The sequence below is a fragment of the Lagopus muta genome, chromosome 1 (genome assembly GCF_023343835.1).
Source record: "Lagopus muta isolate bLagMut1 chromosome 1, bLagMut1 primary, whole genome shotgun sequence".
NCBI classification, from domain to species: domain Eukaryota; kingdom Metazoa; phylum Chordata; class Aves; order Galliformes; family Phasianidae; genus Lagopus; species Lagopus muta.
This window is the reverse complement of record NC_064433.1, coordinates 28,829,456-28,846,752: the sequence shown is the minus strand read 5'-3', so window position 1 is coordinate 28,846,752 and position 17,297 is coordinate 28,829,456. Positions and strand designations below refer to the sequence as shown.

The 17,297-nt window shown below is 40.2% G+C and overlaps 1 protein-coding gene across 3 annotated transcripts in view; it reads right to left on the bottom strand.

The window, feature by feature from the left end:
• Window positions 1-4,760: 4,760 nt before the first annotated feature.
• PDZRN4 (PDZ domain containing ring finger 4) overlaps window positions 4,761-17,297 on the bottom strand; it is a 245,672-nt gene continuing 233,135 nt past the window's right edge. For all 3 annotated transcript variants that reach the window (XM_048926470.1, XM_048926479.1, XM_048926483.1), the window contains 2 exons: window positions 14,808-14,924; window positions 4,761-6,929 (listed from right to left, as the gene is read on the bottom strand). In XM_048926470.1, the coding sequence (XP_048782427.1) occupies window positions 5,403-6,929; window positions 14,808-14,924 (1,644 nt within the window). In that variant the 3' untranslated portion in view covers window positions 4,761-5,402. The remainder of the gene's footprint in view (window positions 6,930-14,807; window positions 14,925-17,297) is intronic.

The following is a 17,297-nucleotide window of genomic DNA, read 5'->3' as shown; positions in this document are numbered from 1 at the left end:
CAAATGATTCCCTGAAAGCTCCCCCTCCAATATTTATTATCTTTCAATTTCAAAAGTCCTGCTATTAAGAGGAAAGAAGAAGCAATAGAGAGGGGAAAGGAAGAAGGGAGAAAGGGAGGCAAGGAGACTTAAAAATGTAACATGAGATTACAGTGCCAAGAAATTCAAATTCTAGACAAATTTTAAATCCAAACGTATACACACCAAGTTAGAAGTTCACAACTGCGCCATGAAATAGTCTACACTGGTAGGAGGTATCCATTATTTTTGAATGATAATTTCACACTGTACATCTTTTCTCTGAGAAATGCTGCTGATGTCTCTTTCCTGGTCCCTGAGTATATCGCAGATCATGTTGTGCTGGAACAACACTAATATTCTGGATGGCAGTGTCACTTCTGGCTTTTGGGATGAAGATACTGTTTTCATGGGACACCTTTGTATCTTTGCTGGAGAAAGAAGCTTTCAGCAGGGAACATCAGCGTGAGACTAATCAGTGAAGACTCAGTCCTGCGCTCTGCCCATCCTTATGGACTAGTGAGTGTGAAATGCAGCACATCAATCTGGATGTAACTTAGCTGTCAATTCTTCACAGTTCATATTGGAAATTAACATCATTCACTGCTCACATCTACCATACAGAGGATGGCTCATGAGACAATCGCCGGGAGGCTGCCTCCTGGTAGCAGGAGCCAGAGCCTTTCCTCAGGAGGGCAAGAATCCACTGGCTCCCAGGGAGGGCCCAGGGACTGCACTTGATCTGTCTGCTCTGCCACCCACACCCCACATTCCCAGGTTGTGCCAGTTTCAAAAATGCCATCCAAAGACTGTCACCTGCCTGTGCAGCTGTGACTCATATTGAACTGAGAATAGTGATGTCTGAACATCTAGACAAAACCTATACATGATGAAGCTATCTGTAACAAAATGTGGAGTGCTTAGCCTCACAAATGCACCAATTGTCATCCAAGAGGAATGCTCCTCTTTAAACAAAGAAATGTGTTTCAGAGCAAAAGCATTTGAAGAAAAAGCCTGCTCATTATCCCTCTGCAATGAATGTTCTCCAGCAGTTATCCGACCTGCCTCTCACAGAGCACACCACCCCTGGTTTACAACAGCTGATCTGTTTTGCTTTAGCCAAACACTACTCCACATCATGTTCATTCTATTCTGACTCCTCGAGAGCATTTAGCGTCCTGAATAAAGCAGTAAGCCCATAAAAATGGATATTAATAGATCACTCAGCACATACAAATTTGCAATTAGCAGTTAAGAACCCCAGTAAAACAAACACAATTCCAGTCCTGAGCCAGGAGGTATTTTAGCAAAGTAGCCATGTCATGCAGCAAGGATGCTGCTGTGTAATTTGTAGAAATGGAGTTTGGACATAAAACACTTATTTAAAAAAAAGTGAAAAAGGAAAGTCAGCCATCATGGTATTAATGAATAATTCAGTCCCCACTATTTAGAATGTAATGCTAATGTTGCTGTATCATCTCTTCTGAGCCCTATTGTGGCAAGGCAATGCATCAAGCAAAGAGTACTTTCCATCTCTGCTCCCATTCAGTTCAAATGTGTTAGCAGTTCCTTTCTTTCAAAAAAACACAATAGCCTAACTCAGAAGGTTTAGTTTATTGACACAAACACACTAAAAATATCATTTTCTCTTTAAGGATACTTACACCGAAGAGGAAGATCCAGCAATCCTAGGAATTCCAACCTTACCCATGGTGGCAGTATAGCTTTCAAGGGGCACAAGAGAACTCTTTTTACAAGGCCATCTTGCTGGCTTCTTGGGAACAATTATCTCCCATTGGTCTCAGCTGGGCATCAGCTCTGGGAGAGGGATGAGTGGGATATTAACTCCTTCCCCAGCTGTGATAACACACCTATGCAGCTCCTCAATGCCTTTTGCTGTGTTCCAGAGCTGCAAGCAACCCCCTTTGACAAGAGCTGGTCTTGTTCCAGTTGGAAAGCATTTCTATTTTTATGTCCTGTCATGCAAAAATAGGTAAATAAATAAATTTGTTCTCACAACCAGTAAGACACTATTACTTAAAGATTTATGGCGGCACAATATATATTTGTTTATTCTCTTATAATGTGCCTCAGTGCTAAAATGTTATTTTCCTCATTGAAAGGTACTGAATTTCACTGATAGAGAGCTGCTGGGATGAAGGAGCACAATGCCAAGTCCTGCCAGCTGTGAGCAGCAAAACCCTTGGCTGCCTCTCTGCCCCTCTCATCACCACAGGCAGCATCACAACCCAGCGCAGCGGCCGCATGGTTATTTCCTCAGCTTCCAGAACTGATCAAGACACTTCATCAAGGCATCAATCTTTTTCTCCCAAACACTGCTTAGAGAAGAAAGGAAATGTTACTTAAACACTGCTAAAGCTAACCAGAGAAGAAAGAGGAGGATAAGTGCTAGATGAAGGACTGGAGAAGGAGGGAGAGGATGGGTAGTTCTGGCAGGCAGTGTCCACATGCCACCATGAGGGCTCAGCAGGATCTCAGCTTCACAGTGGGCTCTACAGCTCTGACAATGGCCTGGAAATGGTATTTTGGGGGAGGAAAAATGGGAGGGGAATGCGTTGGTCATATTATTATTTTCTTGATGCATTAGTTAATATTGATCTATATCCTTTCACTTTTGCTGCACTCCTATACAGTTATCTAAACTGACAGCTTAATCGCTATGATTTTATTGTTTTTTTTTTTTTTCTCCCAGAATAAAATATCATTGTATCACCGCTCAGTCTTTGCTTTGTCTCCTATTGAATTTCAACAGAAGAGCTCCTCAGAACCTCTTTTCAGCAGTCTGTGAGGACACGACCAGGGGAGATGGCCATAAACTTAAGCGTAGGAAGTTCTGCACCAATATGAGAAGGAACTTCACAGTGAAGTGATGGAGCACTAAAACAGGCTGCCCAGGGTGGTTGTGGATTCTCCTTCTCTGGAAATATTCCAGACCCACCTGGACGCCCATCTGTGCAGCCTGCTGTAGGGAGCCCATTTTGCAGGAGGGGTTGGACTCAATGATTTTTGGAGGTCCCTTCCAACCCCTACAATTCTCTGATTCTGTGATTTGAATGCATTTCCATTTACAATATCTTGTTATATTACAATATCTTGTTATATTATCTCTATAAATATTTTTCCCCCTAGTTACTTTCTATTATCTAAAACCCCCATCCAGCTACACCTTGTCTCTAATTTAGACAAGGATTTTCCTAAATTTATTTCTCAATGAAATAATTTAATGACTTTACATTTTCTGAAGATTCCCATTTTTCTCTGAATTTGGGCAAAGTAATATTTTGTTTCAGAGCAGTTCTGAATTAGTAAAGGAGAGGAAACAGTCCTGTTCTTGAGAGAGAGGTATAGCAATAGCTATTATCTGGAACTGATGGTAGTCAAATTCTGATTAGCAGCAAGATCTGCTTTTAAAAGTGTGATTATTGAAATGCAACAAAGGAAATGGTGACTTTGATGTCTTCAAAAGAAGAATGCATATCTTTCTAGATGACTCAGGCTGGTCAAAGACAGTTCATTCGATCTGTTGGAGGGGTAGTCCAGTAACAGACCCTTGAAACAGCTCTGTTATCACCCTGCAATTCCTTTTACTCTTGGATTCCAAAATTTTTCCACTTTAGTAAGAAAAAATGGAAGTGTTCCTCATTATGTATATTTTAGCAGAGGATTTAGAATGGTATTTTCCTGAGATTGATATGGAGAGTATTCTGATTATCAAACTGTGAACTGTGAGTGGCATATTTTTCCTGAGCACTCAGGGAGTAGTGTTCTTACGGTATTTACGTGCCTAAAGATGCAGATAGCACTGCCAATGCCTTCCAGTGCCAGAAGTGGTTAGAAAACAAATGACTGATTTCCAGAATTAAAGGCTTTGGAATAATGTGTCCTTTTGCATCTTTATCTTTCAAAGCTTGATGCCAAGAGAATTCAGCACCTAATCCTGTTACTGAAAACATATCAGATAAGAACCGCATTGGCTGGGACAACAAAAATGGGGGTACTGACCAAAAGCTTCCAAGCCCCACAAACTGCCCAAGACTAGCCACTTCAGTTTGCTGCGACTCACTGGGCTGCCTGAAGCAGCAGCTCAGAAAATGCCCCATTGGCAGCTGACATGCCTTTGCCACAGGGAAAGACAATGACTATACTGGGCAGCAGACAGCTGTCCTTGCTCCCCATCACCAGTCAGCCTCTAGGGCACTTCCAAACTACCTACATCTTCCTCAGCAACAAAATCAATGTCTTAACTCCTTGATTAATTCATTAATTCTCTATTTTTTCTTAACTCATCTTCTATGAAAATGTCAGTGATGACCACTGTTACTTCCCATGCATGAGATTTGGCTGTTAGCCATGTGCTCTGTTTATATTTTCTGTGTGTAGAACACACAGAACATGTAGAACACGTGTTGAACAAATACCAAGCTCAGCCAGGAAAATGACCCAAAATAGCTACCCAACAGCATAAAGCACAACAATATATTAAAAATCATTCAATCGACTAATAATAGCAGGTAAGAAAAAGCCAGCGAGCCAGACAAAGCATCTCACTCCTATGTGTTCTAAAAAGGGCAAAGCTAATTCCTAAGAACTAGTCTATGGTATCTTTTGTGTCTTGTGTTCTTGAAAGATATGCTGCAAAAATCAGACAAGGTGAAAATAAATCATCCTTTAAAGGCAAACAGTCAATTGAAATCAAACAACTTTTCACCTTTTTTTCTTAAAGATAAGCAATAATTTATTTCTCTTTCATCTTCACAATTACCACAGACTGCCTAGCTACATGACCAATGCTACTACAGAACACAGGAGAATTGTCCATCTACACTTTACTTGGACAAATACAATTGCAATTTATAGAATAAATGTACTGTACAATGTGTTGTTGGAAAAAGGACGTTCTTATCTATAAGACGGGATGTGGCACATGATTTATAAACAGATGCAATCTACGATGTGAAACTTCAACAACTTGTTAAGCCAAGGATACAGTATAAAGCATTTTGTTTTGGTATTGTTACTAAAGTAGAAAAAAGAAAACTAGAGAAATAAATCCAGATATCAATTCAGGATACTTATGAGGTTAAGAAATTAATTGCCTTCTCTGCTTTTTTTGTTTGTTTGTTTTGCTTTTCTTTTTTTTTTTTTTTCCTACAAATGAGTAATACGAATATATTGCAGGATATAGAAAGACTGACAGATAAAGCAGGTACCATTATATGAAAAACAAATGAAAAATTACCAGGTAATTTTGCTTACAAAAAAGATCAAACTATAAACAGTCACAAAATATATAAAAATGCCACATTGAACGAGGCAATCGTACTCTACCTAAATGGTAGTATACTCTCTGAAAGAAGTTGTGTTCATACAGTAGTAACTGATAAAAAGGCATTGTGCACTCTTGTGCCATCTGGAGACTTAGCACCATGTGTCATCAGTTCTTGGATTGTCATCCAGTTGTCCAAGATTTTCTTGTTTCTCTTTTTCATCATCTTTTTGTGACTTAGTTCGATAATGTTAATTTCCTTTTTGCCCTCGCTGCCACTCTGCGGACTTTCCTTCAGACACTCCAGCCTGCTACGCATCATGAACTCCCGTCGCCTCCTCTGCTCCTTGGCTCTCACCAAGTGCTGCTTCCGCTCCTCTTTGCTCCAGTAGCGACCCATCTTCATCTCGCTCATTGTATCATCATCTGTCGTCATTCCACTGCGCTCTTCTTTAATTTTTAAGGCACGTTCCTTTAGGATTCTGTCTCGAACTGGTCTCTTTGTGATATACCTTGTCCCATCACTCCTTATTTTCACTTTCCATTCCATCTTGGGCTCCGCACACTTCTGTGAGTCTTTGCACATGCTCACCAGGCTGAGCTGGCTCTGGGCATACTCCACAGCCGACTTCTGCTGGATCAGCTGCATGTAGCTTTGATAATGCTTGGCATGAGCAGGTATATTCCCATACCTGTAAGAAGAGCTGTGATATGGGGACAGGTAGGGAATGTGTTCGGTGCTCTGCTTTTCCTGGTCTGTGAATTTGCTGTTTTCTGATGCCAGCATTGTGTCTTCAGCAGTGCTGTTTTGCTCAGTGGGTTTGGTTTTGACTGAGATTGTTTCCTTGTTGCTTTGTCCTGAGGATGACTGATTAGCCACAATTGTGCTCCTCAGGTTTTTCCTGTTGGTGATGCTGATCATCCGCTGGAGCGAGTTGTCCGGGGATCGCTCCACAGTCAGAGGGGTGCTTCTGCAACTTTCAGCCGTATTGTAAGCACTGGAGCTGTCCTTGTCAGACTTCTCAGGGTGCTCCAAGATGTCATCGAGTTTGCCTCTTTGTACGTCTATGCTGGTGTTGTAATTCCTGAATCCTTCATCATGCAAAGCCCAAATGTCTCCATACTGATCCCTCACTTTTTGGAGCCGGTGAGCTTGCATGATATTCTGACATTCGAGTTCAATGTTCCTCAGCTCTTCATTGAGTAGCTGCAGCTCATGTTCCACTCCATCTTGCTCTCTTCTGTTGCATTCTATTGTGCTGCTTGAGTAATACAGGTCATACTCCCCGTGGTTTCGAATCTTGCACTTCAGCTCCAGCAGCTGTCGAAATCTTTCACACTCCTCCTCTGGGTTCCCTATGAAATCAGATTCAATGTATTCCCCTGACACAAAGCTTTCATTGCATTGGAGCTCAACACTTCCTAATGTGTCTTGGCTATGACCCAGCTCTCGTTTGTTCTGCAGAGTTGCACCGTTCTGCTCTTCAGGTGCATTTTCTTGCTCTGAACTTTCGTCGTTACGAAGACTCTCATCTGTAGGTCCCACCCCACTGTCCTTCTCATGATTGTTGGATGATGAGGTTGCAGTGTCTGTAGTTCCATCCTCCTCCTCATGCTTCTTTGGCTAAAAGAATAAGCAAATCAAAGTGACTATCATCACTAAATAAAGATCACATTATAGGAGAATATTTTCCAGCTCTGTTTTGCTTAAATTGCTGGAGTCTGATTTAAACTGAATTAAAAGAGATCACTAAACAGCAGTCCTAGTGCTCATGGCTTTGAAACATTTCTGAGATTCATGCTGTGGTGGCCATACTGAGAGAAGCAGATGAATTACAGTACTAGTGACATATTTTCTGAAGTCCGGAAAGAAACATTTTCCTCTCTAGCTAAGCCACCTCTTTGCAATGCTTGAAGATAATGATTACCAGATGGTGCACTGTTTTTGATTCTGGATAATGGCCAGAGACTGATGGAGCTGAGATCTTCTCAAACTTGGAAAAAAGCTTCAGTGCTGATATCACTTCAAAAATAACTAAATAAATACATACATACATACAAATAGAGCAAGCAGCCAATCTAAGAATGACTAGCGCAACCTAAGAGGGTATGAAAAGACTGCTTTCATCAGTGGAGCATTTTTTTTAATCTGAGGACTCTTTATATGCTTCACGAAGATGGGCAGCGTGGAAGACTGCAGGCCAGCCTGTTCTACTACACCCTCAGTATTCCTGTCTCCTACTTCGTGCATTCAGTAGTCTTTTTCTGAAAGACTGTTCATTTTGACTTCCTAGATTTTGCTCAAGCAGACTTCTCTCTCATACATCTCTGGAGATCATTTCTATTCCCTAGTTGGAGTTTATTTTCCTTAGAAATAAAAACAGCCTTTTACCATTAAGCGTACAACAACACTGAGTGCTTGCCATGGGCATGATGTCAAGTTCTTAAACTGTTGTTTTTTAATTAACACCCAATCACTGTACCTAACCTATTTATATTCTTTTAATTCAAAGAATGTGAAATAATGTCTCTCTGAAGAGTGCTTTTTATTTTTCAAACTGCATATGAAAAGAATTTCCCTCTACTCCTCTCAGAGAGTAATCAGCTAGAGTGCAATTTATATGGCCTATTCACCAAATATAAGTGCATACAGTATCAACCAAATGCTTTTTTTTCGTTTGGAGGTATAATTGCATAATTACATATAATGGTAGGAATAATTATGGGAGAAAAATGTACAGTGTACCCAATGAAAGGAAACAAATTCAAAGAGGACACTGACATAATTCCCTTTTTCTCTTCTATGACAGACAGTAAAACAGGATGAAAACATGTCTCCCATCTCCTCCTTTCTCTTGTCTTCTTGTGTACCCCACGATCATACCACACACCTTTCAGCTGGTTTCTTTTCTTCAGTCACAAGGAAAAAATAATCGCCTAGTCTGAGGAAAACAAAGATAACCTTCACCCCCAAATACACAGTAATAGTAGAATAAGATAAATACTGAAAGAAGCAAACAAGATAATCTAGTGTCTGTGATGGACCAGTTACAAATCTCTAAAAGAGTGTTTTAGCAATGTGTTCTCAGACAAGACTTGAAAAAACATATTTATCCTTATAATAGTAGCAAGGAGTTCATACTCATCATTTCGTACATACAACATACAACTAATAACAAGACACACAAGTGCTTAATTCCCATACATATTTGGGTGTCATATCTGCCAAAATTTTCAAAATTTACTGGCACATGTGTAGACTCCCCAAAAGTACTGCCTCTGACTAATTTCCAGAGATACTACAACAGATACTGAGAACACAATAATACTATTTGATAGAGAATTTTTTCAGCTACAGAACAATATTTTTCAACATAGTCACCACCATTAGCTGTGCATTTATGCCAGCAATGAATAAGAGCCCTCATGACACAGTCATAAAAATCTGTACCAGTGGAAGTGATCTGCTTTTTCACAGATGCTATGATGGCATCACTGCTAGGAAAATATTGCCCACACAACTCCATCGTTCATCCACTTGAACAGATGGGAGTCAGAAGGCACCAAATCTGGACTATATGGTAGGTGTAGTAGGACACTCCAACCAAGATTTCAATGTGCTTCACGGTCTTGGGGCTTGGCATATTGTGTTGCAGGAGAACAATTGTCTTCTTCTCTGGCCTTACTCCAGAAGTTCAAACCTTCTGCTTAGTCAGCGTTATGATGTCATGGTCACAGCTGATGTTTTGTTTGCATTCCAGGAAATCCATAAGTATCACTCCTCGCTTATCCCAAAAGACACTGCACATCATCTACCCTCCAAGGGCTGCATCACAAAGTGTTTCTTTGATGGGGAATTCACATGCTGACACTCAATAGTAGTTTTGACTTTGAAACATTAAAATGCTGTCGTCATTCCAATGCCCTGAAGCTGATATTCACAGTTTCCTGGCTGTAATCCTCTGATTTGCATGGATGAGCTGATTGAGACACTCTTCATTTTGTGGTATGACAGTTATGCATGGCTGTCTGGAACATGGCTTGTCTTTCACATTGCTTGGCTTTCACACTGCAAAAATGCATCATCCACTGCCTCACTATGCTCATATACACTGTTTGGTCTCCAGAAATATTCAGCAAGAGTCAATGAATGTCAATGGGTGCAATTTTTTCTGCATGTATGAATTCAATTATACACTCTTGCCTCATAAGCACCTCTGTGTCAGACCCATATTGTCAGACTTCCCCTCTGCTGCCATCTGTTGCAAAGCAACAAACTGTTATCAAATATCAGTGGCAAGATTCAACCTCTACTGACAAACCATCAACATCTGCCTCTGATGTCAGGGGCCAACATAATAAAATAGAAAACATTACTTTTGGAGCAGCCATCATATCTCCCCTGTCTGAGATGCTGTCAGATCGTTCTACTTAGCCACTTAAATGTAAGGACATCTTGTCGGAGGAAGAAGGAATATGAAGAATAGAACTAGTAACACTCTAAATAACTAAGTACTGCAGAATTATTCAGCAATAATTAATTATAATAATTTATCTAATCTTTCTTTCCTCAACTTATGCATTGTTGCGAGAGAGCAGCAGTTTATTTTAGGTTGTTGTTAAGGCTCATTAAATATTTCCAAAGTGGTCGCAACAATTTAGTTCTCTCTTCATGAGTATGTGGAGAAGTGATGGGATCTCAACTCTTCAGACATCAACTATTTTTAAGTTACAAAATTTCAGATTTTACACAGAGAAAAATTTGCTGCCTATGAAATTCTTCATGAAATTCCAGAGTAATCAGAAAAAAGGGCGATCCAACCAAGGAAGTGTCTAGGGCGTTCATCAGAAGTGCTGGAGATTTGTGTTTAATTTCATTTTTATTCCCTATTTATGTCTTCCAAGCGAGTGCTGCTATATCAACTATTCTGGTCCCCTCTTTCACCTGCTTTGAAGCTGCTTCAGCTTGTATTTGTGTCTTCTGTTTTCAATTTTTTCAGCAGAGTTTGAGTGTGCACTCTGGCCACAACACAGTGTCACCTATGGCTCTTACTGCTCTGGAGAATATTCAACAACAGATGCAAGGTCAGTCCACTGGACCCTGGGATGGCCTTGCTGCAGAATAACCAACAATTTGGGTGCCTGTCTGAATGTCACATTCTACATCACTAGTAGATCGAGTGAAGGAGGATGGCCAAAATCCATTTGCTGACACCAATGGGGAATGACACAACACATTTGTGTCTATGTGACTAAACTCAGCTTACACTTCAGAGTGGCTTATACACATTGTGCTAGAACAGTTATACAGCTTCCAGGTGCTGAGCCACATCATATTATTATAGACCTTCCTCTGGTATCTCAGCATGGTGCCACACCACCAGATGTTTGGGTATATCTGAAAAATCCTTTAATGTATCTGTTTGCACAGGCATTTAAAGAAACTTTACAGTATGGGCTCATGCAATCAACACTTTCAGAATTTGGGGCTCATTTTCTATACCACTTTAATCAATGATTTAAATTTTGCTCCTTCAACTTCCATATGATCTAGATGGAGTGAGCATAATAAATTGCCTCTACTTTGCATAATCAACACACACACACAAAAGATGTAATTAAAGTAAAATCCATCTTTTGAGTCTATTGGAAATCAAATAGGTGGGAATCACCTGATCAAAAACGTCTATTGTACAGACACCTGAATGGAAGGTAGTCACCCCTGGATTCCTCTCCCTGTCAAGAAGAAACAATTGTCTGTTTAGGTCCTTCTCTGTCTAAAGCAGACACTGAAAATAAGTTAACTTCATCTTTGACAGAGACCCTGAACGTGTGCAGGCTGAGCAGTCTTTTACAGTATGAGATTATTTTCATTTTGTTTTGAAGCTTAATTTCAGGTTAAGTCCCTTTTGCAAACCAGAAGATGGTCTTCAAATACCAATGTGCTGCTTTTGTCTATGTTATCTATTCCAAACAAAGAGTTTGTTTTCAAACATACATTGTCAATCTTGGGTACAATTATTTCTGTTTGAAATATCAAAGGAATCCTTAGGCCTCATCTTTGCAGCGAGCACTCAGATAATGAGAATGCAAACCTGGCAGTGTGTACAATCAAACAATAAATGAACCACAAAAGATGCTCCAGCAAGCATTCATGCCTATAAAATGGCTAATCTTGCAGGAATTTGGGCACTGTTCTATTCTAATTTTACAACTTAGGATGCATATTGTGATTCATAGCCTACCCTGCTACTGAAGTTTGAAAGCAGTGAGATTCAGTGAAGGCTTTTAATCAGCCTGGGCTCCCTGGTCAGTCTGAGAGTAAAAGGGAGGCTGACCACAATGAGAGGAATCTCCAGTGGCAGGCTAATCATGAGATACACCCATCACAGGGGAAGACTGGAACTGATTTCAGTTGTGCTTTAGAAGGTAAAATGCTCTTCTGCAAACAATGCTGCTCTTTTGAAACAGACCTCTCTCTCTCTGTCTCAAAAAAAAAAAAAAATTCCCCAGATATTTTCACTGCACTTCAGCTTTGAATGAACTGGAATGAATAGTTTTATCCAATTCTTTCTTTTCTTAATAGGTTTTGATATATTCCATGGTACTGATAAGAATTTCTGCATGGCAAATGTATGGTATTCATATCAAAGTTATCACTGCTACACGATGGGCTGCGATGTTCTAATGGGGAAGGAATAAAATGAATTATAAAAAATGAAGAATTACATATTTCCTTTAGGTTTTTTGGAGAAGATACAATTCTTGATTAAATTCTATAGAGTGGCTAAAAAACACAAAAAGGACAGGACTATCCAATTTAATTCTATACCATTCTTCTTTTACAAACTGTACCAATTCCTTCTCTGACAGCTCATACCAAATGTTCAAATGCTGTTGATAAAAAAGATTAATATTTGGAAGGATAGCCTGCTACTATATGCATTCATTCCTGTAGATCATATGATTCACGATGGTCAGATATTATGAAACCAGAAAACTGTTCAAAAATTAAGGCTAATGTCGCAGCAAAATCTCTGTGGCCAACCTGGGAGCTTAAGGCTACTCAGCTTGGCCACCTGCAGCTGCAGTGAGAGAGTTTCATTATTCCAATGTATTATATGATTCACCTCAGAAGACTGCTTGATTTCCTGGCCTAACAAGGCTAGGAAAGGAATAAAGAACTAGTTTTCTGAGTTGCCGAGTCACTACAATAGAGTATGGAGAGACAGCAGCTGTCACAAATTACTAACGGCCCATTACACATCTAGCTGCATTTGGTTGATTCAATTACTCATCAGAAGGGCAAAGAACTGTCTGGCTGTTCTAGAATTACTTCAAGCAATGCAATGTCAGACACATACTTACAGACCATAATCTTTTCAAGTGTAGCTCTCTTCTGCCATAATATAAAATCTCAATAGGGGAAAAATATTCCTAGTCTAAGACTTCAATGGGAAAAAAAAAAATCTCACAGCATTTGATGAAATTGCCACATAGAACATCATCATTCAGTAATGAACACTATCCATAAACGAAATTCAGTAAAAAAAACAACAGTTTCTGGTTAAAAAAATAAAAAAAAAAAGATGCCAAATATCAGGTCAGACTGGTTAGCAGTGCAGTATTTAGCACATTGAACCTGGGAAAGCAAGACTTGGATCACTGCCTGGAAAAGAGAATCATTACTAAAAGGCCAATGCACATTCCATTGTAAGGCTCCCTTCACCTCTGACACTGGAGTTATTCCACTTTGTGTGAATAATTAAATGCTTGTAAGATCAAGGATTTGTAATCTGGTCTATCATATTCCAGATAATAGACTTAATTGCTTAGCTATTCTATCAGTGTCTCTGTCCCAATGAATATTTAATTTGTGTAAAGTGAATAGATTTAATGGGAGTTATCAACAGCATCGAAGTAGAAGGAGAGGGGGGGATGGAATGGGCTAAAAACAAGTTCAAGTCCCCAGCATGGAGCGGGCAGTGCAGGATTTGAAGCCAGGTCTCCCATCAGACAAATACTGTGAGCAGTTTTGGATTCCACAATATGAAGATGCCATAATACTGCTAGCAAATACCCAAAGTAAGGCTATGAAGGTGTGAAGATTCGAGAGGGCAAGATGTATGAGGAGCAGCTGAGGTCCTTGGGTTTGCTGAGCCCAGAGCAGAGGAGCTGAGGGGAGGCCTGATGGCGGCTGCAGCTCCTCAGAGGGGCAGCGCTGAGCTCTGCTCTGTGTGACAGCGACAGCGCCCGAGGGAACGGCGTGGGGCTGTGCCAGGGGAGGGCAGCTGGGGTTGGGGACAGGGTCTGCATCAGAGGGTGGTGGGCATGGAACGGGCTGCCCAGGGCTGTGGCACAGAGCTGTAGGAGTTCAAAACGTGTTTGGACAATGCTCTCAGATGTAATGGTGTTTGAATGCTGAGTGGTCCTATGTGGAGGCAGGAGTTGGACTCAATGATCCTCGTGGGTCTCTTCCAACTTGGGATATCCTGTGATTCTGTGAAATCATTTCCCTGGTTTCCAGAGGAAGGAAGGCTCTCAGAGTCTCTCCCTCTTCACTTCAAAGGAAAATGCCTCAGGCTTTGCTTTCAAACAATTCAAAACAGGGAAAAAAATTCAAATTGGAAATTTCTGTGGTTAGAAAAAGAGTTTCTCCCCAGCTGCACACATGCAGAAGCTAGGAGATGTGGTGGGATATTATGTCCTTGGCTCCACATGGGTATGCATGCTGACACATCATCTGCTTCAGGAAAGGATAAGGTCTCTTACGCCTTTCACAATGAAGTACAATTTTATTGAAGATCCTTTGATTAAACTGTATGGCTGAGGGCTGCACGTGTAACTTTGCCAGAGCTGCACCACTAACAGTGCATATGGGCAGATAAAAGGCTAGCAGCAATCTGAGACTATGTTAACAGTATGCGCCTTTGTTTCCATTAACAAAACAAATGATAAGCAGTGCACTGCTGGTGTAAGAAAAATACACTTGAGTTACCAAAACACCTGTTGTTTCTTTTAAACACCTCTTTTATCTCATTTATAAGTTAGCTTACATGCTCCCTGGTACGTGGGCTGGCTCATACCTTGCATGTGTACAAAAAGAGTGGCACCTATCCCAGCTCAGAGCTCTACATGCCACACTGATCCAATCCACTAATTAATCAACATGAAGCCCAAACACTTCAGAGTTAAAGAAAGCAATAAATATTAAAAATGTTATTTGGAGAGCCCAGAAAAAAAGAAAAAAAAAAAAAAAAAAGAAAGAAAGAGAGAGAGAGAGAGAAATCTGCACTTATCCAAGCTTCCTAAATCATTTGCTAACTTATCATACTTGGCCTCAATATCTATTGTTCCCCTCTGCTTTACCTAGTTCAGAGCATTTTAGAGATAAAATTCTGCCAAAGCTTTTGACTCCATTTAACAGTGTACTACTTTGTTCTCTATTAGTATGAAGTATACCCAGCAAAATTTCAAATGACACATTTAGTAGCAGTCCTACCTGCTCCACCTCATTGGCTGTGTACTGCATCGCTTCATTATGTTGCTCTTCCAACATTTCCAAGTTCAACTCCTCCAAGAATTCATTCCTTTCATCATCCAGCCACCCTTCCTCCAGCTGCAAACAATACATTAGTACATTATATTATGTCAGCAAGGACACATGCTAAAATAGGGTAAACCCAAATGGCAATGCTTGACTAGTTCTTTTTATCATAATGATTCACTTCAGAAAGCCAGGCGGTAGGAGTCCGCTTCTCAGAAAAGGAAGAAGAAAGATAAAAAATGGGACTCTCATGCCTTTTATCCTTTCTTGAAACAGTATGACTGATTTTCTTTCATAATGAAGGAGACTGCTCAACACAGACATTTTTTCTTTTCAAAAGGTATGAAAGGCACAGTGCATAATCCTGAGGCTGTCATGTTCATTACCGCCGAGAGCCCCAGTGCTGAAAGAGCGACATCATTACTAATAGGACCATGAGACAGTCAGGTCCTTTCTCTCAACAGCCTCCACCTCCGTGCTGTACCTTAGTGTTGCAACCTCAATAACAGCCTTGCATTGTATTTCTACTGCAATTTCCCCATTGATCTTCAAGGCTAACATACATATAGAAGATGGGAATAGGCAGATGCGGTGCCTGGAAGAGTCGTTATATTTATTCTTACAGTGTGCCTGGAAACAAGTCTTATCTGTTTGTGTTTTCCCGAAGTGTAATACTTTGACATTTGGTGAAGACAGTCTTGTGAAAGGATAGGAGGGAGTGTTGCATTTTTCATCTAGTGAGTATACCCGCTGTTCACATCCCATTTGCCCCCTTCACAGCTTTCAACACTAACAAAACCAGCACCCCTGCCCTAAAATGCTCCTCTTCTCATTTTGCTTATTGTGCTCATGTGTATGTGCCCATTTGTATCTGTAATCCTTTGGCAGATGGTGCACTGCGCTGACAGGGAAAATACCAGTCAGTGACACTCCTGTAAAGGCTGTACTGGTGGGAAAAGAGCAGAAGGCAATATTTATTGTTATGTCACTGGTGAAAGGAGGAGGAAGCTGACAAAAAGATGGCACGTTCCTAAGCACTAGACAGTGACAACAACCAACTATTCACGTCTCGAGGCAGCCAGATCAGTGCAACACAGGCCACCACCTGCAGCAGAAGTGCCACCAGAGCATCAAAGCACACTTAAGCAAATCAGCAAGTGGTAGTTCAAAACTAGACAGAGAGTGATTGGTGTTGTGTGGTACTTACACCTGAACGCTGGTAGGATATCACTGTTTCCTTCAGAAAGTCTAATGTGCTTTTGCCGAACATAAACCTTCCATAGTTTTTCATGGCAAGTCAGCCCAAGATTAGAAGGAAGGATGCTATTTTTTCTTTAGGACATGTAATTTTTGTTTGTCCTTAATGGGACTTAAAAAATATTCTCTGAAACATGTGGTACTGACCAATAGTTTTGTTAACTGTTCTCATTTTCTTTTTCTCCCAAGGAAAGCAGGAACTCAGTCCTTCTCTACTGTGAAGAATGCAGTTTAATTTACCACATTTGAGGAAATTGCAAAGATAACAAAATCTGGAGGATGAAAGATGGATCTCACTTGGGTAAATCTGCTGCTTTGATCATGGCAGACGGTGAATTTAACTTAATGTGAATCCTTAAGATAAACTTTTAGAATACGGATAATATATACTGTAGCATACATGTGCATTACTTTCACTCTTACCTACACATGTGTGAATTCACCTGCTTGTGCTACTTCTTTCCATATACAACAGGTTAGGCGCCCCTTTAGTGACATGCTTCAAAACTTAACTTAATTATCCATCAGTATTCACCACACAAATAAATGGCCAAAGAAGGTTTTCTTCTCTGTTGCCCAATGAATGTACTCAGCAGTCAGCCTTCAAGACTGCAATACTGACAATAGCTTTTTGTATCTGAAAATAAAAGCCTGCTTAATCCTGCTATTTTTACCAGATTCAAAGCAAAACAGCTAGCTGAAATAGGTTTGCAGCAGTCTGACTTCTGATATACTATAGCTGTTTATTCAGTTTTACATGAATATGTACTCAAACGTAAAAATTAAACTAAACAAAAACAAACAACAAAAAAACCCCAGCAAACCAAAGTACACTGCGTCCTGTGATATGGAAGGAGCATCAGTATGGGAAGCAATAAGGGTATGAGAAATTAATTTCTTATGTCATATCAATATGATTTTTCTAATGTTCACCAATCTAAACAAATACAGAGAACAGATTTTCCCTGATTATGCATTTTATTGGTTGGTGGGTTTCTGTTCCCTACAGAACAACAAAACCCAAGTGAAAAATAAAAAAAAATGATGTTGAAAAAACTCTTTAAAACTTCTGCAACTTCCAATGTGAGCTACAATAGCACCAGAGATAAATGGCAACATAACCAACTTCGCTTGAACTGCTGACAGATGGAGAGAACAATGACAATATTATGTCTTTTTTGCTTTGCA